The 21,582-nt window shown below is 37.7% G+C and overlaps 1 protein-coding gene and 1 non-coding gene across 4 annotated transcripts in view; one reads left to right on the forward strand and one right to left on the reverse strand.

The window, feature by feature from the left end:
- LOC150078504 (oxysterol-binding protein-related protein 9) overlaps positions 1-21,582 on the forward strand; it is a 607,385-nt gene that overhangs the window by 69,824 nt on the left and 515,979 nt on the right. For all 3 annotated transcript variants that reach the window (XM_090385178.1, XM_090385176.1, XM_090385177.1), the window contains exon 4: positions 6,721-6,806. In XM_090385178.1, the coding sequence (XP_090241304.1) occupies positions 6,721-6,806 (86 nt within the window). The remainder of the gene's footprint in view (positions 1-6,720; positions 6,807-21,582) is intronic.
- On the reverse strand, positions 4,596-4,702 carry LOC150078505 (U6 spliceosomal RNA). Its single transcript, XR_016547659.1, has one exon. It is a non-coding gene; the product is annotated as a U6 spliceosomal RNA (small nuclear RNA).

The raw sequence follows: 21,582 nt of genomic DNA on the forward strand, positions 1-21,582 counted from the left end.
TGTAAATCCTTCTCTCATACACTTCTTTCTTCCACTTAGTCTCACTCAAACCCAAAATGTCCAGTTTCCTTTCCTTCATCATATCAATTAATTCCTCCACTTGCCTATTAAAGAAAGTATATTGTGTTAAAATTTGTGGTCCAGTGTCCAAGCTATGTCATTTACCATTATTTTCAGTCCGGCTTTGATTCTTCTTTGTTTTTTGTAGCACTTTTTATCCACTGTTGACTTGCTGGGCCTGTCACAGCTTCTCCAGGGCCCTGTTGGCCAGTTCAAAAAATGTACTGTTACCACCTCACACATGTCCATATTGCTCGAACGTGGGGTTGGATTTTGTGAGGCTAATAAATACTGTTTAAGGTTTAGGCCTAAATGGATGTCTGATGAAATAATGGGACTTGTGGCAGAGAATAATATTGCATGGGATGCATATAAATTATCAGGCAACACAGAAGCCTCTGCTAGATGTAAGCTAGCCTGTAATCGAGTCACAAATGAGGTTAGGCAAGTGAAGGCAGATTATGAGAAATCTTTTGCAAAGGATGCAGAAAAAAACAGAAAATGACTTCTTTACATATGTAAACTGTAGAAAGAAGAGGATGAATCAGATTGATCCACTTGATATCGGTGGTTAGACTGTTGATGATCCTGCTCAGGTAGCTGAGCAGGATCATCAACAGTCGAACCTGCTCAGGTAGCTGAAAAACTGAATGAGTATTTTGCATCTACATTCACGCATGAAGTATTCTGTAGGCAAGTGGAGCCAGAAGTTTATCAAACTCTAATGGGGAGTTAAATGATATTGTAATAACTGAGAGGAAAGTGGAGGAGAAATTGTTGAAGTTAAACTTAAGAAAGGCACCTGGGATGGATGTGATCTATGCAGTTATATTAAGGGAGGCGGCGAAGGAAGTAAGCAAACCCTTAGCCATAATTATGAGAGTATCCCCAGTTCATGAAGGGGGGGGATCAAGGGGTGACACGAGTAATTACAGACTTTTTAGTGTAACTTCTGTTCCAGGTAAAATAATGGAGTCACTGGTAAAAAATAAATAATGCAGAATCATCTAGACAAGACTGCAGTGATACTACAAACAGAGCTGCATTTTTTTAAGGGAAAATCTTGTTTGATCAATTTTATCAGTTACTACAATGTGGTCACAAAGGAACTGGATTCAAAAAATTATTTTGATTTCAGGAAAGCTTTTGATACTGTTGCACATAAATAAGACTGCTATACAAATTGGTGATATTAAAGGCAAGTTGCATCTTCTCCCACACAACCCTGATTGAGTGGGAGAAGTTGGAGTGGTAATCAGTGGACGTTGCTCTTCATGAAGTAATGTTATTAGTGTAGTCCCCCAGGGTTCAGTGGTTGGCCCATTGTTGTGTTCTGTATTTATCAGTGATATTCATGAAGGTATATTAGACAATGTCCAAGTATGCAGATGATACAAAAGTTGGCAGGGTTGTTAATGGCAGACTGCTACTGCAACAGGATCTAGAAAAAGATGGGACGAGAAGTGGCAACTGAAGTTTAACATTGACAAATGCAAAGTACTGAATATAGGTAGAAGTAACCCCAGAGAAACGTACCAACTGTGTAGTACAGGTCGACCGTTACTAATCCGACAGTGTTAGGACCTGTGGGGTGCCGGATTAGTGAGTTTGCCTAATCACTGGTGGTTATTTTAGCACAGTTTACCTAACGGCTAACCACCTCATCCTATCTTTAACATGTTGACTGCCTAGAAAAAAATTCCCCAGGGGTCAAAAAATATTTAGCAAATAATTTAATTAGTAATTCTGAAATAAATATTGTAATGTCAGTGTTGTCTTTTTTGCTTAAAAAATAAAAAAAAAAATTTTTTTTTTTTTTTTTTTTTTTTTTTTTATGTTGCATATATGTGGCCCAGTCATCATCATCAGCCATTTTCAATCCACTGCAGGATGAAGGCCTCTCCAGCAACTTTCCAGTTCCTTCTGTTTTGAGCACTGGCCATCCATTTACTACCCAAAAACTCATGAATTTCATCTATCTATCTCCGCCTTTGTCTTCCAGGTTTTCTTCTAGCTCCTCTTGGATACCATTCTGTTATTTTCTTAGTCTATCTGTCATCATGTCTTCGAGCTATGTGTTCTGCCCAAGACCATTTTAGTTCTTTAGTTTTGATAAGAATGTCCTTTATAGAAAATGTCTTTTGTGGGAATGACTTGAGTTTGCTGCCTAATCCATGTGTTTCTCTTCTTATCTAACAGTCTGATTCCCAATATAATTCGTTCCATTCTTTGCTGTGTAGTTCTCAGCTTCTCTTCCATTCTTTTGGTGAGTGCCCAAGTTTCACTTCCATAAGTCATGGTGGGGAGTATAGATTGGTTCATTATTTTACGTTTCAAACAAACTGGGTTATTGCTCTTCAGTATGTGACTATATTTCCTGAATGCTATCCATCCAAAATTTATTCTTCTCTTGACTTCCAGCCATTTATCATTATTACAGCTAATAACTTCTGCCATATAAGTATATGACTCCACCTTTTCAATTACTGCTCCTTCAATCATTATTTCCCTTTCTGTGGCATACTTGTTCATCATTACTTTTGTTTTAGCCATATTCATCTTTAGTCCAAAATCCTTACTAACTGTGCATAACTGATTAAGATTTTCCTCTAATTCTTTGGGATCGTGGCTTATGACCACAATGTCATCTGCAAATCGTAAATGGTTTAGGTACTCTCTGTTCACATTGACTCCTTTCTGCGACCAGTCTAATCTTCTGAAAGCTTCCTCAAGGGCAGCAGTAAACAGCTTCGTAGATATTGTGTCTCCTTGTCGAACTCCTTTCTCGATTTTAAATTTCCTACTGTCTTTGTCTAGTCTAATAAAGGAGGTAGCACTCTCATATATTTTCTTCAAAATCATAATATATGGGGTATCTATGCCTTGTCTTTCCAGTGCCCGAAACATTTCCTTATGCTGTATGGATTAAAATGCCTTTTCATAATCCACAAATGCCAGGCATAATGGTGTTTTATATTCATTTGCTTTCTCCATTAGCTGTGATATTACTTGAAGGTGATCCATAGTTGCGAATCCTGTCCTAAAGCCAGCTTGCTCTTTCGGTTGATTCTCATCAAGTATTCTTTCTAATCTGTTAGTAATGACCCTTGTGAACAACTTGTAGATGTGGGATAACAAGCTAATTGGTCTATAATTTCCAATTTCTGATTTATCTCCTTTCTTATGCAGCAAAACTATGATTGCATTATTCCACTGCTTAGGCGTCACACCTTTTCTAATGCACATTGTGAAGACGCTTGCCAGTTTTTGTGTTGTCTCTTCCTCCCAATTTTAACAACTCTACAGTAACTTCATCTTCCCCCGAGGCTTTCTGATTCTTCATTTTCTTCAATGCATGTTCTACCTCATCAGGAAGAATATCGGGTATGTCGTATGTTTTGCTACTTTGCAATCGATCTTCCCCACTGCTGGCATCATTCCGTCGCTCCTTATATAATTCTCTATAGTAGTCTTCTGCTATTTGAATTATGCCTTCTCTGCTGTTTATAAGTACACCATCGCTATTTTTCAGTTTCAGTATCATTTGTCTTTCTGTATTACTGCTCATGGCTGCTGATTTAAATCCTTTGTTTTCCCTTAATGCTTGTTCTACTTTTCTTGTGTTAAATCTTCTTATGTCCTCTCTGAGTTTCTTTCTAATGGCTTTGCATAACTCAGTAGGTTACTTTATTTCTTAAGAAGCCGTGTCGGCCACATACGTGTGACGCTATTATGTGACACATACATATGAAGGTCGTTTGTGATTAGTTTATTGCACGCTCGGTGAGCGTTGCAATAAAACTAATTGTGATATAATAAACTCAAGCGTTGCAATAAGTTTGTCAGTATTGTTAGAGATTTTGTGAAAACAAGTTCATTAGCGCTCTGTATTATCCATCATATTGTGTTGTTTTTTCGCAAGTTTGTACAAGTCTTGTAAAAAAAAAAAAAAAAAAAAAATCTAAAAAGGAATGGCTAAAAGAAAATTACTAAAATAAGAGGAAGTGAGAGAAATTGCTGGAATTTACAATTAATTAGAGTTAAACTTCTCACAGACACACTGCTGTCAAGTTTTTTTTCAGAAGTTCAACTTTATCTGTTATGGACAATGTACGGTGTTTTCCTTTATGCATTGGAACCATGGCTGGTGCTAAATGTGAGCAGGTTATAATAATAAATGCAGAAAAACAAGTGTGGGAATGGCTTTCCAGTGTTTACGAGTTCACACTAACAGCTGATGCTGCAACCAACGCCACCAAAGCAAGTAGTGACAGGTTGGTGCGCCGACCCGGGAAATTTGAAATTACGTTCGTCGAAATTATTTTATTGTTATTATTATTATTAGTTATATGGTGCAAGGAAGCCTGAGGCTTATGCTGCACCAGCAAAAAAAAAAAATTCCTGAGTTATCCTGAGAGAGAGAGAGAGAGAGAGGTAGAAGGAAATCACCAAGAAAGAGAAGAATGATGATATCCAGCTCAGGACCTTGGGTGTGCCAAGCCCATACTCACCAGATGTGAGCCCCCGGGGATAAAAAAAATGTGGAACGTTTCACGATTTTGCGTGTCATCCTTGTGCAGGGGCCATGCTAATCTTTTCTGTATCATTCCAATTTTAGAATATGTACTGCCGAAGCAAGTACGAATTATGTCTGAATTAGTGGTGGAACCTGATTACCGGTAGCCGGATTAGTGATGGTTGACCTGTACTACATTCAGTGTATTGGAAAATGAAAAAGATGGGTAATTGTGCAGTTGGATATGAAGTTCTCTGAGCAGTGCTGCCAGTACAGCTCGTGGGGTTTTGTCAACTGATATACAGGAATTTTACTAGCAGTGATAAGGAGGTGATTTTCCCACTGTAGAAGGCAGTGGTCTGGCTACACCTTGAGTACTGCATACAGGTCTGGTGGTCTGATTTTAGGAAGGATGTGGAGCTGTTGGAATGAGTACAGAAAAGGGCAACGAGATTGGTCAGCAGAATAAAGGGGTGCTCTTACCAAGAAGGGCTTCACTTCTGCAGATTGTAGCATCTAGTGACTAGGCACCTGTGAGGAAATATGATTAAGGTGTTTAAGGCTTTCAGACCAATGCTGATTTGATTCTTCCTCTTGCTCTGACCGCACACATACAAGGGGGCACAAATTCTAAGGAATGATGGTTGCAGAATCGATGTGTGGAATTTTGCCTTTAGCTCATGAGTCGTTGATTACCAAAACAAACTTTCATCTGTTGTGGAAGTTGATAGCTTAAATAAGTTCAGGACAGAACTAGACAAGCTATTGGAGGGAATGGATAGATGAAATGGTAATTGAAGTGTTTTTTTTTTTTTTTTTGGCTGATGCTATAAGCTTGCTTTCTTGCATTATATGCCACTACTAATGCTATTAAGCAAAGAATGCTTTGCCATTTTGCTTTGTATCCTTAGCCAAAGAGTTTTCATAATCTGTCGTAGTGACTTGACTTTAGAGTAGTTAGTTTGAAAATGCTAATGATATCTGATACCTGTTTGAGTTGAGTAACTTAGAAGCATTTTCATATACTTGTATTAGAGGTCTGCACGGGCCTACATTTTTTTATTTTTACCTGGGCTGGCCTTCTAGACCAGGCCTGACCCAATCCCGAATTTGTTTTTCAATTTCATTACCCATACCCGACCCACCCGAACTGATTTTTATCTCAGGCTGACTGAAACTTTTTATATAAATAAAATCTCTAGCATTAGTTTCTGTAGTTTAATAATAATAAAAAAATTTAAAATTCAATATTAATAATTATATAACAATAATAATTATCAATATTAATTATATAAAAATAATTTTTTTACATTTATTTTAAATTATTTTTTAAAAATTTAAAACGTTTAAAATTTATTTTTAAATTATAAAAAAATAAATTAGTTAATAAATTTTCAATTTACTATATTTAATATAATTCTAAAATGAATATTGATATCCACCTTTACCAGCCATCTTCTCTTCACACACTTTTTATTACAAATTGTTGTGCAGAACTAAAATAGAGTCAACCCTGCTGCTACTTAAATTGGTTTGATGCTTTTGCACTACTAATCTGGCTGGACTAAAATTTCTTTCGGAGATTGCTGCACCTGCAGGTCATTTCCACGAAAGAGTATAAATTTCGGCGAATTTTGGAGAAGTTGGATTAGTATGCTTAACTGGTCATTGAAAAGTGTCAACAAACAAGTAATACACATTTTTTTCCAAAAAATTAAGATTAAGAATTTAAATACATAAAAAAAATTGAAAATATATGTAAGAAATAGCCTGAAATGTTTGAAAAACAATTCCTTACGATTACTTGTATCTGACCCAAGCTCAAATATCATTTGTGTTACCTGGCCTGGCCTGGCCCAGCCCGAGGGCCAGGTTGGGCCAAAGCCCAAGGGCAAGGCCCCAAGCTCGTGCAGACCTCTAACTTGTATACAAGTGTACTTGTTTTGTATATTTGTCAGATTGCAATACAAATGTGTTTTCTAGAATAAAATTGAGTGAACAAATCTAGATGATATTGAAACTGAATATGGAATCTTTTTGAGGATCCAGTAAAAGATCCTTTTTTAATTAAAGTGTTGTTAAAAAAAAAAAAAAAAAAAGACATTTAATACCTCTTTGAGATATAGTTTTAATTTTCTTCTTAGCACGTGATGCAGAAGAAAGGAACAAGTGGATTGCTTCTTTAGAAGATACAATATTAAGGCATACACATACACTGTCATACCAAAAGGTTAGTAGTACAATTTTTTTCCAATATGAAATCTTTCTACTTTTGAAAACATGATTCTTTATTTGAGCTTTGTTTTATATAAGATGATAGAGTATTTCTTAAATATTTTAACTTAATGCTTTGTGTAAATTGGTATGTTGCACCTGCATTTTCTAATTTAGAAACCATTTTAAAAAGCATCAATGAAAAGTGAATATCTGTTTGCTGAGATTGTCTTCTTTGCTATGTCAACTATATAATTTCCATAATCCTGCCCAAATGCAATAGGAGGGAACACATATTGAGAGCTTTGTTGATCGATTCAGCCGTGGAGAGACTGGGCAAAGCTGATAGTGTTGAATATTTCTCAGAGTGACCTGTGCTGGCTTGTTAGCAGGAGAAACTGCTTCTACAGGGATGAGATACGCTTAAATAGAAAGGGTTCAAGTAAATTGTTGATGCTGTTGAGGCAGTCACTGCATAGTTTAATCAGGTGATCTGACATTCACTCACATATATACCAGCTCAACAAGTAAAACTTTTTTTAATTTATTTTATTTTTTTATTTTATTTATTATTTAAAATAAATAAGGGTTGCATTCCGCAAAGCATGCGGGAAATTCCGACTACGCAAGTCATAATTTCCCGCATGCTTTGCAGCACTCGCAGCTGTGCTCACTGAATTGATTGAATGAAAAAAGAAATGTTCGATGAACATGTAAATAGAATTATTTATTGTATTTATTCAATTTTTTATCTCATGCACAGGAAAAATTACAAAAGTGTGCAATTTAAAAAAATTTCATAATTATAAAATTACAAAATAAGAGAGGAGACAGGCATAACGTCAGTAAGTTTTACCTCTCGAGCATCATTGCCAGAATCAACGTCTTCAGCTGATAAGTACGTTGCTGTGGAAGTTGAGGGCTGTGGAGATTTAGAAGTGGTTGGCTGCTCAACCTTACGAAAGAACATTAATGGATGACTTGATGGTGGCTTTTTTCTTTTCATCGTAGATTTCTTTCTAGCAAGCAAGCATATCATTCATCCCTCTGTTAACTTTTAAGAATCGTTCGCTGTCAGGATCCGTCTTCTCAAACCTCGCCATTGCTCGTGCAATTTCACGAAATGCCATTGCCATCTCTCTGGCGATGAAGTGTCTCGGCTCCTCATTTAGTTCATCTTGAGCTTTGTCAGCATTTTCTTCTTTTACTGTCGCTGCCTGCAAATCAATAAGTTATTTAGATAATTCCTTCTCCTCTTCCTCTATTAATTCCTCCACATCTTTGGCATCAACCTCCAACTGAAGTAGCTCTGCAACCTTTACAATGTTATTTGTAACCTCTTCATATGATTTGTCTTTTTCAAATCATTCAAAGCCTTTTACGTGCTGTGGGCATATTTTCTTCCATGCGCCATTTAAACAACTTTTAGTAATTTCCACCTAGGCCTTATTAATGTTTAGGATGGCGTGGTAAATATTGTAAGATTTCCAAAAGTCTCTTAACGTAAAATTTTTCTCATCGTCTACTGCAGACAATGCCTGAGCAAATTTTGTGCGTAAATAGTATGCTTTTAAATTCGATATAACACCCTGATCCATAGGTTAGATGAGTGAAGTTGTGTTTGGAGGTAGAAATATGACTCTAATGTTCGAATTGAAATCGTCTAGATGTGTAGGATTTCAAGGAGCATTATCTAATAGAAGCAAAATCTTGAAAGGAATGTTGTGGTCTTTACAATATTTTTCAACTTTGGGAATGAAGCAGCTTTAAAAGAGATATTGTTATCCATGCTCTCTGGTTCGATCGGAAATGCATGGTTAGGGTGGCTTTATTGATGCCCTTAAATGCACGAGGATTTCCAGAATGGTACACAAGCAGTGGTTTTAATCTGTAATCTGCTGCATTAGCCCCACACACATACAGGCGCCTCCGTAGCCAGGTGGGCAGGAGCAGCAGTGCATAGCATACGCTTATTGATTAGACTGTGGTTCGAGCCCGTGACCACCAAATACGGCGGAGGATGCAGAAAGGTCAGGGAATGACCACCGCATATCCCCGGAGCAATATGGCCTTAGTTGCTAATGCTCCTAAAAAAAAAACCAAATAACAGCCCCAAACAAGAATGTGGCCCTATCTTTTTGACACCTTGAAACCTGACATTGTATTTTCCTCTTTGGCAGTGTATGTTCAATCCGGCATTTTTTTCCAATACAGATCAGTCTTATCAACGTTAAAAATTTACTGCATTGAAAAGCCACCTTCATTAATAATTTTTTACAACACATCACAAAATTTCTCTGCAACTGCCGAATCGGCACTGGCAACCTCACCACATACTTTAACATTGTGGAAACCAGCACGATGCTTGAACCTATTAAACCACCCGTTGCTTACCATGAACTTGGATTGGGTTCGCTGTACTTATCCTTAATATCTTTATAAATACTTATTGCTTTTGCTTGAATGGTCATTAGACTCAGGTATCTGATTTTCCATCCATATTATTAACAGCTGTTCCATCTTTGATAAAGCACCTGAACATTGTTTTGTGATCACTGTTGATTTTAAGTGTGTTGATCCTTTGACACGTTCTTTTATACATGCATTGTCCTTTAAAATAGTATTCACTGTTGAAGCAGCGAGACCTAATTCCCTTGCAATAGATGACGAACTTTGTCCTGCTTTGTACTTCTTAATTATTTTCATCTTCATTTCTAAATCAATTTTGTTTCGTTTCCTGGCACTACCACCACTTGCACTTTCCATTGGTCGCTTTCCCTTCATCATTGTAAGACGTAAACAGGAATGAAGAGAAGTTTCTGAAAATTTGTTTTTTATATGATTGAAGATTTCAGAGAAGGGGAACACATTTCACCATAATAGCATAAAAACCCACATAATTGCAGTTGTCGGTATTATTGCAAATGCAATAAGATCGACTTTACTGCCCGTTTATAATTAGATGCACTAACAGAAAAGCCCAATAAACCAGAAAGTGCAAATTGTTTTCATCGTTTTATGGTTGTGACCTCCAGAAATGGGCTTTAGAAAAATATCACAATGGCGTTCAAAATTGATTCTTATAACGGGAATGATGATGAAAGGGTAGTGCAATTTCCATTATAAATATGACCTTTAAGAGAGATAAATAGCTTAGTAATATAGTGATATTTTCAACTTCCAAGGACTTTGAACGAATTACAAAAAAAAAAAAAAAAAAAGTGTAATTGGGTTCACATTAGGATTTTTTCCTGATACCTCCATTTATTCTTACAGGATGCAAAATGCATTTCCATGATTTTTTTAAGTTTTCCCCAGCCAGCAAAAACTTATGTAAAGTCGAATTTCCGTAAGTCGAATATTACGTAAATCGGGGGAGTATATATATATATAAGTTGTATAATATATTGAATTAAGTATGCATCTCTCATACCTAATCTTGCATTCACTGAAACCATTTCATGAACTGTATACCTCTTTTCATATGTAACTCTTTAAACATTACCTTTAAGGGGTTACATTGAATATCCATTTACACACACACACACACGCACACACTCAGGTATGGTGGCGCATTATAGCCTCAGTAGCTAATGCGCCAATAAAAACAAAACCAACCAACCAACTCAGGTATGCTATAACGAATGAATGCATGCTACAATGAACAGTTTTTATCAGGATGCTACAATGAACGAGTAGGAATACTGTTGGCAGACGTAGCATGCGCATGACATGTCGAAGCCTTCCCGCTTTGATTAGAGCATCAGTTATCATCTTTGTTATTGTTTGTAAGGTTCAGTTATTAGTTTAGTTCTGCTTATTTGCCCTTTAGCAGTGAAAATATATTTTTTAATTATACTGCTATATAATTTTAGCCATGAGCTGGCAAAATAGAGTGAGAAAGCTAATTAACTTAGACATTAAGAAAGAAAGAAATAATTTCCAAGTGTGAAAGTGGAAAAAGTATAGGAGATGTAAATGTTGAATATGGTATGGCTAAATTAACAATCAGTACAATTTTAAAAAACAAGGAAGAAATAAAAAGTGCACAGGTCGCGAAGGGGATCTCTAGATTAAGTAATTCACATTGTAATATCACGGAAAAGATGGAAACTCTTCTATTAGTGTGGATTAATGAAAAACAAATGGCAGGTGATAGTGTCAGTGAGGCGATTATTTGTAAAAAGGCCAAACAGTTGTTTGAGGAACTTGGTGCTAAGGCTCCTAGTACAAGTACTGGTTCTGTGAAGGAGTTTTTTGGCACCACGAGGTGGTTTACCAGATTTAGGAAAAGGACTGGATTACATAGCGTTGTGAGGCTGCCAGTGCAGATAGGGACGCTGCTGAGCAACATTGTGAGACATTTAAGAAAATAATTGAGGATGGAGGCTTTCTTTCGCAGCAGGTGTTTAACGATGGCGAAACTGGTCTTTTCTGGAAGAAAAGACCAGTTTCGTGTTCTGGTCTTTTCTTCCTTTTATGTTCTGCGTGGTCTTTTCTGGAAGAAAAGACCACGCAGAACATATCACGAAGGAAGAGACCACCTTGCCTGGCCATAAGCCAATGAAAGTGGTGAAACACCCATGTTTAGTCTCTAGAGCAAAGTTTCCGGCATCTCCCCCCCCCCATACTTCTCCTTCAACCCATGCACTGTACTAAGTACTATAGGTTTTGATACCTTTCGTGTTTTCATAAAAAAAAAGAAAAAAGAAAGACTGGCTTATATTGCTCTTTTGTGCCAATGTTTTAGGTGACTGCAAGGTCAAACCTCTGCTCGTGTACCATTTGGAGAACCCTAGAGCTTTTAAAAACATCAGGAAAAAAACTGCCTTGGAGTTTTGTGGCGTTCCAACCACAAGGCTTGGGTGACCAGGAGTCTTTTCTCTGACTGGGTAACCGAGATTTTTGGCCCCGCTGTCTGTGACTACTTTAGGGAGAAGGATCTTCCGTTGAAGGTTCTTTTGGTCATGGACAAAGCTCCAGCCGACCATCCTAATTTGATGGAAGAATTATCAGATGAGTTCAGTTCCTATGGACCAACAGGTGATTGCAAATTTTAAAAAAATTCTACACTAAGGCACTGTTCAGGAAATGCTTTGAGGCCACTTCTTCCAGTGATGTGTCTCTGAAGGACTTTTGGAAGGGTCACTTCAATATAGCGGATGCTGTTTTCCTAATTGTGGTTGCTTGGAAGAGGGTTTCTGTTAGGTGCTTGAATTCGGCTTGGAGGCCACTTTGTGGCTCCAAGGGACTTCGAAGGCTTTCACCAGTTGGAGGAAGAGCCTGTTGTACAGGAAATTGTGTGGTTTTTAGGAGCATTAGCAACTAAGGCCATATTGCTCTGGGATATGCGGTGGTCATTCCCTAACCTTTCCGCATCCTCCGTATTTGGTGGTGATGGGCTCGAACCCCAGTCTAATCAAGAAGCGTGTGCTACACACTGCTGCTCCTTCCCACCTGGCTACGGAGCTGCCTGCTAGTTCTGGTGTCAGCTTTGACAAGCAAGACAAGGTCGTCTGCAGAGGCAACCCTTTCCATATTGTCAATATCCATTGCCAGGTACTGATCCGGGACCGGGTTCCAAAAAGTGGGACTCAAGCTCGGGGGGGGGGCAGGCATGGTTACTGTATAAGTAATACTTTGGTAGTGGGTTTTAACTGTAATCTGCCTCTTACTGAAGTAATCCTTAATACAATTACGAAGATTTTGAAGGATTCCGACTTTGTGTAGTCTCCTGGGCCACCATAAGGTGTCAAAGGCTTCAGCAAAATCAATTGATATTGCTAATAGGTATTTTTCTTGAACATTTTGTGAAGCCTTAATGAGGCTGTTCATCTCACCTTCTTTTGGGCATCTGGGTTTAAAGCCGAATTGCTTATCTGATTCAACATTTGCACTGGAGTAGTGAGTATCTGGTCTGTGGAACATCAGTCTTTCCAGTACTTTCCCAGTACTTGTAACAGGGCAATAGAGTATCTTTGACACAAAACTGGACATTCTATCCCCATCTAGTGCATACTGGCAAAAAAGTGAGAAATTGCACGGGAATGATAACAAGAAACAGCCGTGCAGACTGGGAACTTGAAGAGGAAGGCACTTGCACTTATTTATAAGGCAATCTTCCAGACATTACTTAGGTGCAGGTATATGGTTTTAAAGGGTGCTCTTGGATAAAAATAAAAAGAAGCTGGACTCTATACAAAGGATTATACAGTCACCTAATAAACCAAAGTCTGTATGACTTTGGTTTATTAGGTGGTTTTTTCTGGGTTCTTTACTATAAGGTGAACATTTGCTGGTTTCTATGCCAATAAGGGGGTATCTGGAATACACTTATGTAAGCAGTTATATTACTAATAAAAATAAATGCACAAAGCATAATATACTACAGACTTGCAATTTACTAAATAACTATCAGTGTAAATACACAATGCATTGTTCGTAATATTAAACTACACTAGTAGTGTGAATTCAAAGTAGTGCAATACATGGTAACTTGTTGTGAAGGTAGTCACAATATGAGATACAATTAAATCGATGCTGTTCACACTACTTTTGTAGTTTACTATTATTAACAAAGTATTGTGTATTTACACTGATAGTTCTTAATATATTATGCCTTGTGCATTTATTTTTATGAGTAATATTATTATGTACACCTTTTGGCATCTCTCATATTGTGGAGTTATACTTCATAACTGGGTTGGTATGATTGAACACCAGGGTACTTACCCGCCCACTGATGAATGGCCAACAAGCCTTGAAACGGTATTGTCTGGGTGGTGGTGGTGGTATCCACTGAGAATAAGTAACAATAGCCTTCCTCCATTGGTGAAGCGTTACTTATTCGAGGTAGTGCAATACATGATAACTCTTTGTGAAGGTAGTCACAATATGAGATACAATTAAATCAATGCTGTTCACACTACTAATGTAGTTTACTATTACAAACAAAGTATTGTGTATTTACACTGATAGTTCCTTAGTAAGCAGTTATTATAAAGCCATAATAGGTGGTCTGGAATGCTATTGTTAACTTCCTTATCATTTCAATTTCTATTAAATCATTACTTGGCATTTATTAACATTAGTTCTGTTAATTGTAGAACATAATTTCTTTGAGGTAAAAGATGGTTTTGTGGTTGTAACTGTATATGTAAAAATGTTTCAGTCTGTTTTTGGGTCAGGGGATGGATGACCTTGGGAAACAGAACGTTTAAGATGTCATTCATTGTCCCCTCACATGTATGGGTTGGTTGTCCGTTTAGATTGTTGGTGTTTACCTCGTCTCCTGTTAGCAGTTTGTTTGTAACTATGTGGTAGACCACATGCCCCCAGGGTTTGGTATTTCCAGAAATACCAACATGGGTCTGCTAGGACTCCTTCTTTTGCCTTATTCAGCTTGTATAGCTATTTCTTAGAAAGCAGTGTGACTTCTTCTGGGAATTTACCTCAGCTGGTGACCAAATGGCTTGAGATCTCTGAAAGTATTTTCTGCCCTGGTTGGCTTTGCCGGAGATTTTACAGCTTAGGGTACCACCAGGGACAGCATTTGCTTTTAGTTAAGAATAATATTAAATCTAAGGCAGTGCATCCAGTTAACATGGGTGGCCAGTACAATGTCGAGTCAGTTTGGTGACATAAGCACTGGGAAAATAAAAATGATAGTAGGAGAGTTATAGGACCAATGACTGTGATAATTTTAGGTTTGTTATATGATATCATATAACAAACAGCTATATAGTGAAATAGAGTGGGTCGCTAAATCAGAATGTCTTATGGGGCATTTTAATTTTCCAGATATTGTCTGGAACTTGTGGGTTGGTCACTTACATACACTAGCAAGACATTTGTGGATTTATTGGTTGATTGTTTTTTACGGAAACATGGTAGAAAGACAACAAGAGGAAGTATTTTTGATCTGATTATCAGCAGCAATTCTTCATGCATTAACAACTTGCAGTGATCACAGTGTACAGATGTGGGATATGCTTAAAGATATCTCTTGTCAACAATAAAGTGAAGGGCTTTTTCTTTCATAAAGGTGATTAGAGGGGTCGTGATCAGTTTTTAAATTCGATACAGTGGGACCATCTGATGATGTTACCAACAGCAAATTCTAAATGGAAAATAAATAAATTTTCTGTTTATACTCCGGGACGACCAAACAGTCAGAGGAGTTAACAAGATAGACAGAATACAAGAAACAGCACCGTATCAAGGCACGCGTACTTATGCACCCACGCGCCTGACCACTAGGCTATGGAGGGAAGCAATCGTAGAAGCTACTAGGCTTTTCATGTCAACTAAGAAATAGCATTCCAAGCTTAGACCTAAATTGATATCAGATGAACAGATGAGACTTGTAGCAGAGAACAAAAATGCATGGGATGCATATAAATTATCAGGCAATGCAGAAGCATGTGGTAGATATAAACTAGTCAGTAATCAAGTCACAAAGGAGTAAGGCAAATTAAGGCAGATTATGAGAAGTCTCTTGCAAAGAATGCCAAGAAAAGCAGTAGACTTCTTTGATGGTTTGACTGTTGATGATTCTGCTCGGGTTTCTGACAAACTGAATAGGTGGTTTTCATGTACCACATTCATGTATGAGGAGTTCTTTAGAGAGGGCAATTCCACAAGTTCACCAAAATGCAACTGAGAGCTAAATGATTTGGTGATAACTGAGAATAAAGTGGAAGAGAAATTTCTGGGGTTTAACACAAAAGCCTAAGGTGGATGGGATCTATCCGGTTATATTAAGGGAAGCAGCAAAGGAGATAAGCAAATCCTTAGCCATTATTATGAGAGCATCTTTTGGATTCATAAGCAGATCCTGTGGACTGGAGATGTATCCCCAAATCACAAAAGGAGAATCAAAAGATAATTACATGGGTGATTACAGATCTGTTAGCTTAACTTCTGTTTCTGGGTAAAAGATAGAGCCTGTTTAAAGAAGTGATTCAGGATCATCTAGATAGGAATACACTTATACTGCTGTCATAGCATGGATTTGTTAAAGGTTGATCTTGCCTGACTAATCTGTTTGGATATTGTGATACAGTAACAAAGAATTAGATGCAAAAATAATTTTGATGTCATATATTTGGATTTCAGAAAAGGATTTTACGCTGTTGGACATAAAAAAAAAAAAAAAAAACTGCTGTACAAATTGGAACAGTATGGCATTCAGGGAAAGTTACTGCTGTGTATAAGGGGATAGTTGAGTGGCAGAAGGCAGAGTTGTTATTGATGGACACTGCTGTTCGTGGATGTATCAGTGGAGTCCTGCAGGGTTCACTGCTGGGCCCTTTGTTGTTTTCTCTATTCATTAATGTTATTAATGAAGCAATATCAGGCTTAATATCTAAGTTTGTAGATAATACAAAGGTTGGCAGGATGGTTAATGACAGTAATCAGGGTGGTTTTATCAAGACAGTCTTAAGTTCTGCAAATTGCAGCATCTTGATACTTTACACCTGCCCGATGATGGTGTGTTGATCTTTTGTTTAAGGCCATAGCTAGCTATTTAAACGGCAGAAAAATTATTATCAGGTCACAGCATCAAGTTTTTTCTAAGAATGTTATTTGTGGCCATCTTCAGGGCCCCATGTTTTGGAATTTAGTGTCAAATATGTGGTCTTGCTTGGACTTACCTGGCAAGTCCAGGCAAGAGATACAGGAGGTTTCTATGAGTGTTATGACTAGTTTATTTGAGTGGACAGTTTAACATAAATTAAAGATATCATACAAGAAAATGGCTATGGTGCTATTTAAAGGCAAATTTGACACTGGAAGACCTCCTATCAAACTGGAAGACAGTTTAACATAAATTAAAGATATCATACAAGAAAACGGCGATAGTGCTATTTAAAGGCAAATTTGACACTGGAAGACCTTCTATTGTTTCAATTGATGGGCACAGGATCCTGTGCCCATCAATTGAAATTTTTAGTCTGTGGCCCAAACTAAACATCTGGGCTTAATTATTGACAACAGGCTGACCTTTATTTGACAAGATCAAAAAATTTTCCTCTGTCATTATTTGTATCGCAAGGACTGACTGGGAACTTAGGAAGAAGGCCTTAGTTTTATATTATAAGCCCGTCCTCCTACCGATTATAGTATATGGTTCGAATGTGTGGGTTTCAAGAATTGTTACAGTAAAATTTAAACAAACTCTTATCAATTCAGAGGCATATTATTTTAGCGCTATTTAGAATTTGTAGAACTGTCTAACAGTTTCATGCAAGTTTTGTCAGGGTTCTTGCCTCTAGATTTATATGTGGCTTATCATGCTTTTTGTTACTTTGTGCATAAAGGAGTTACATTGGAATTTATGGGGATTACTTGTAGTCTAGCAGTTCTACGAAATAAGGGAAAAAAAAAAAGATTATAAATCGGATGCAGGAACTCTGGCAAGAAAGATAAGATTCCAGTTAATACTGGTGTAGTAACTGAGTTATTTATACCTAGGGTATCATTTGCCTTAGATAAAGCTTAATGCTTGGTTCTTTCCTGCAATGGAGATGTTGTATTTGTTGACTGGACATGGTTCCTTAAATTTTGAATTGCTTTATTTTGGGCTAGCAACATATCCTTACTGTTTCTGCTCATGTGAGGAATCATGGAATCACATTTTGTACAACTGTTTAATTTACGAACAATTTAGATTGCAATTAAAAAGAGTAATTCTGGAACTGTCCAGTGGCAATGAATATGTGTCTGCTTAGCAAGAAAAGATTTAATGCCTTGAAAAATTTTGCTAGAAATTTTTTTATTAAAAGAAGACAAATCTCAAGGTTCATAATCATCATCATCAGCCATTTTCAATCCACTGCAGGATGAAGGCCTCTCCAGCAACTTTCCAGTTCCTTCTGTTTTGAGCACTGGCCATCCATTTACTACCCACAAACTCATGAATTTCATCTATCCATCTCCGCCTTTGTCTTCCAGGTTTTCTTCTAGCTCCTCTTGGGTACCATTCTGTTATTTTCTTAGTCCATCTGTCATCATGTCTTCGAGCTCTGTGTCCTACCCAAGACCATTTTAGTTCTTTAGTTTTGATAAGAATGTCCTTTACTTGAGTTTGCTGCCTAATCGAGTTCAGTGTTGGCATTCGAGGTGAGCGGACGCGCTTAGTCAGGGCTCCTCAGTTAAGTGGTTTACTTTTGGATAGTGCTTTTAAATATTTGATTTATTTAGATATTGTTGAATTATTTTGTTATAGGTTTTCCTGTAACAGTTTGATTTTAATAATATTATAGATATAATTTTTTAAAGTTAACTTTCATTGATATTTATTTAATTTTATAATGGTAGTTACGAAATCTGCCCTAAACACGTCAGAGGGTATCGTGACTCACACGGAAATAGCTGATGGCAATTTACGGGTGAGTCATGATTTAATCCGTTGTGGAACCTGTGGAATGTTTTCCAATGTCGACCTGGTGACTAATCCTACCTCACCTGGGGATTCTTTTCTTTGTGATCGATGTAAGGAGTGCACCGATCTTAAATTACAATTTGGTGCACTGATGTAACAATTTGAGTCCCTGAAAAAATGGGTGCTTGCCCTCGAGAATAATGCATCTGGGAGCTCGTCAGTGACTAAAGACTCCAGCAATCTACCAAGTGATGCACACCCGATGTGGAACCTGTGGAATGTTTTCCAATGTCGACCTGGTGACTAATCCTACCTCACCTGGGGATTCTTTTCTTTGTGATCGATGTAAGGAGTGCACCAATCTTAAATTACAATTTGCTGCACTGATGTAACAATTTGAGTCCCTGAAAAAATGGGTGCTTGCCCTCGAGAATAATGCATCTGGGAGCTCGTCAGTGACTAAAGACTCCAGCAATCTACCAAGTGATGCACACCCGATTCGAGCCTCAAAACAGAAAAACCAAGTGCAAACTACTCTGGTTAAAAAGGACATTGTTTTATTAGGAGACTCCATTGTCAGGGAAACGGGGATTATTTTTTGTAATAAGGATAGGTTGAATAGAACCAGGGTATGTCTGCCGGGAGCAACTATTGATGATGTCATGATGTCACCAACAGATTGTCAGATTTTAAAGGGGGTAAAGAGAATATTATTATTCGTGTGGGGACTAGTGATAAACGTACATGATCTGACGATTTGTTGGAAAAATACAGGACCATGCTGAGGAAATGTCACGAGCTAGGCCATAATGTCTATGTGTCTGCAATTCTGCCCAGACACGATAGGAGGGATTATATGTTAAGAGCCTTGTGGATTAACTCAAGACTTGAAGGAATCTGCAAGACTTTAGGGGGGAAATTTCTATCAGCATGGCCCACACTTGTAGGTAGAACGAATTTGTTTTGTAGAGACGGGATACACTTAAACAAAGGTGGTGCAAAAGTTTTTGCCAGTATTATTGAGGATACCTTAAAGGTTCAGGGAAACTGCTAGCTAGGGGGGATGTGGGTAATACTGACACGCATTTATCTGATATTATTGGTCAAAGTAACTTTTGCACATACTTTAAGAGTTCTTATCTGTTACCCCAACTGGATGTATTATGTAGATGTTCTGGGGGCAGAAACGTTTCATGTGAGCGGGTAGCTAATATCAGGGAAGAGAGCCTCAAAAACTTCAAGGGTTGTGTTAGGGTTGTTAAATATACAAGAACAGTAAATCTTAATTGTTTATACAGTAACATTAGAAGTGTCGTCAATAAAATGAGCGAATTCGAACTGCTGGGCATAATAGGGCTTACAGAGACGTGGTGCCACCCGGAAATTAGGGATGATGAGTTTAAGTACGCCTTGTATAATGTATTTAGGAAGGATAGGGTAGATAGAAGGGATGGTGGGGTAATGCTTCTTATCAGAAGCAGCCTGAGTGCGTCGATAGCTTTCCCGGATTCAGACATTTCACATGCTAGTATAGAGTCTGTATGGTGTGAGATAGTTGGAAACAAAGGTATAATGCGAGTAGGAGTAATCTACAGACCAGGTGATTGTGAAGGTTATGACAAAAGCCTCTACATGCAAATGGAATGGGCAAGTAAGCGACAATGCCTTATTATGGGTGATTTCAATTTGCCTCTAATTGATTGGAGTAAATGGGAAGGAAACTCGACATGGGGAACAAAATTTTTAAATCAACTAGATGACTGTTATTTGTATCAACATGTCAGGGAAAGTACTAGAGAAAAGAATATCCTAGACCTCATCATCACACATGAATCAGATGACATAACAGGGCTGACAGTAGAGGAACCATAGCAGGAAGTGATGACGAGAGAGGTAGCAGAAGTAAAAGGCAAAGGAATGAGTTTTAATTTCAGAAAAGGAAATTACGATGCCTTAAGGTACTACATGGCCTCTATTAACTGGGTAGATATCGTGCAGAAAATGAATACATTTGAACTGTGGTACGCTTTTAAAACATTAATCACAGATGCCTTGAATGCGTATATACCATTAAAAAAATACTCCACGAGGAGGGTTCCAAGTTGGATGAATAGTGAAGTTGCCACATTACTTGAGCAGAAAAATGTGCATGGAAAGGTTACAGAGCAATAAAAAGTACTGAAGCCTATAACAACTACAAGGTGATGTGTAATAGAGCCACAGAAAAGGTTCGACAGGCAAAGGCAGCTTATGAGAAATCACTAGCAAACAGAGCAAAGAGGGGAGATAAAGGATTCTTCACATATATAAATGCCAAGAAGAGCAGGACAAACCAGATCGGACCTTTACGTAAGGGAAAGGGGATAGTATTAAATACACCAGCTGCCGTTGCAGATGAACTCAACAGTTATTTTGCATCGATATTTACAAATGAAAAACCTTTTGTGACAATGGGAAATTGTGGGAGCGAAGTTAAAAAATATGTAATTAATGATATTGAAATTTCGCAAGATTATTTAATGAAAAAACATTCGAGCCTACAGACCAGTAAGGCTCCTGGAGTTGATGGAATATACCCTATAATCTTAAGGGAGGCGGCAAGCGAGTGCATTGAACCATTGAGGCTAATTATGTGAGCATCACTAGACTCTGGGAAGATTCCCTTGGATTGGAAAAGTGCAAATGTATCTCCCATACATAAGGGTGGCTCTAAAAGTGAAGTTGGAAATTATCGACCTGTCAGTCTGACTTCAGTAGTAGGGAAAATCATGGAGGCAATGATCAAATGTGGAATTCAGGATCGTTTGGATCGAACTGAAATTCTCAAGGATACTCAGCATGGTTTTGTAAAGGGAAAATCATGTTTAACAAATCTGGTTCGCTATTTCGAAACGGTCACTCACGAGCTGGATTTAGGGAATAATTTCGACATTGTTTATTTAGATTTAAGCAAAGCTTTTGACTCAGTCCCACATGTGCGGTTGCTTTATAAGCTGGAACAGGTTGGAATCACTGGGAAAATTCTTAGATGGATAGAAGGATGGCTTCAGGGCAGGAGGCAGAGGGTTGTGATAAATGGCTATTCCTCAGATTGGGTTGATGTAAGAAGTGGGGTTCCCCAAGGATCAGTATTAGGACCACTGTTGTTTTTAATTTTCATAAACGACATTGATGAAGGGATAGAGGGCGTGATGTCTAAATTTGCAGATGTTAAAATTGGTAGAGTAGTTAATGATCACTGTCAAGCTGAGCTTCTTCAGAGAGACCTAGATAGACTTCAGGAATGGCCTTTTAATCCAAATGGAATAGACTTTTAATCCAACAAAGTGTAAGGTATTACACCTGGGAAACAGTAATCCCAAAATAACTTATTCACTTGGTGGAGTTCAACTGAACCCAGTACTGG

The sequence above is a fragment of the Mastigoproctus giganteus genome, chromosome 11 (genome assembly GCF_048544385.1).
Source record: "Mastigoproctus giganteus isolate SK-2022 chromosome 11, ASM4854438v1, whole genome shotgun sequence".
In the NCBI taxonomy this organism is placed as follows: Eukaryota; Metazoa; Arthropoda; class Arachnida; order Uropygi; family Thelyphonidae; genus Mastigoproctus; species Mastigoproctus giganteus.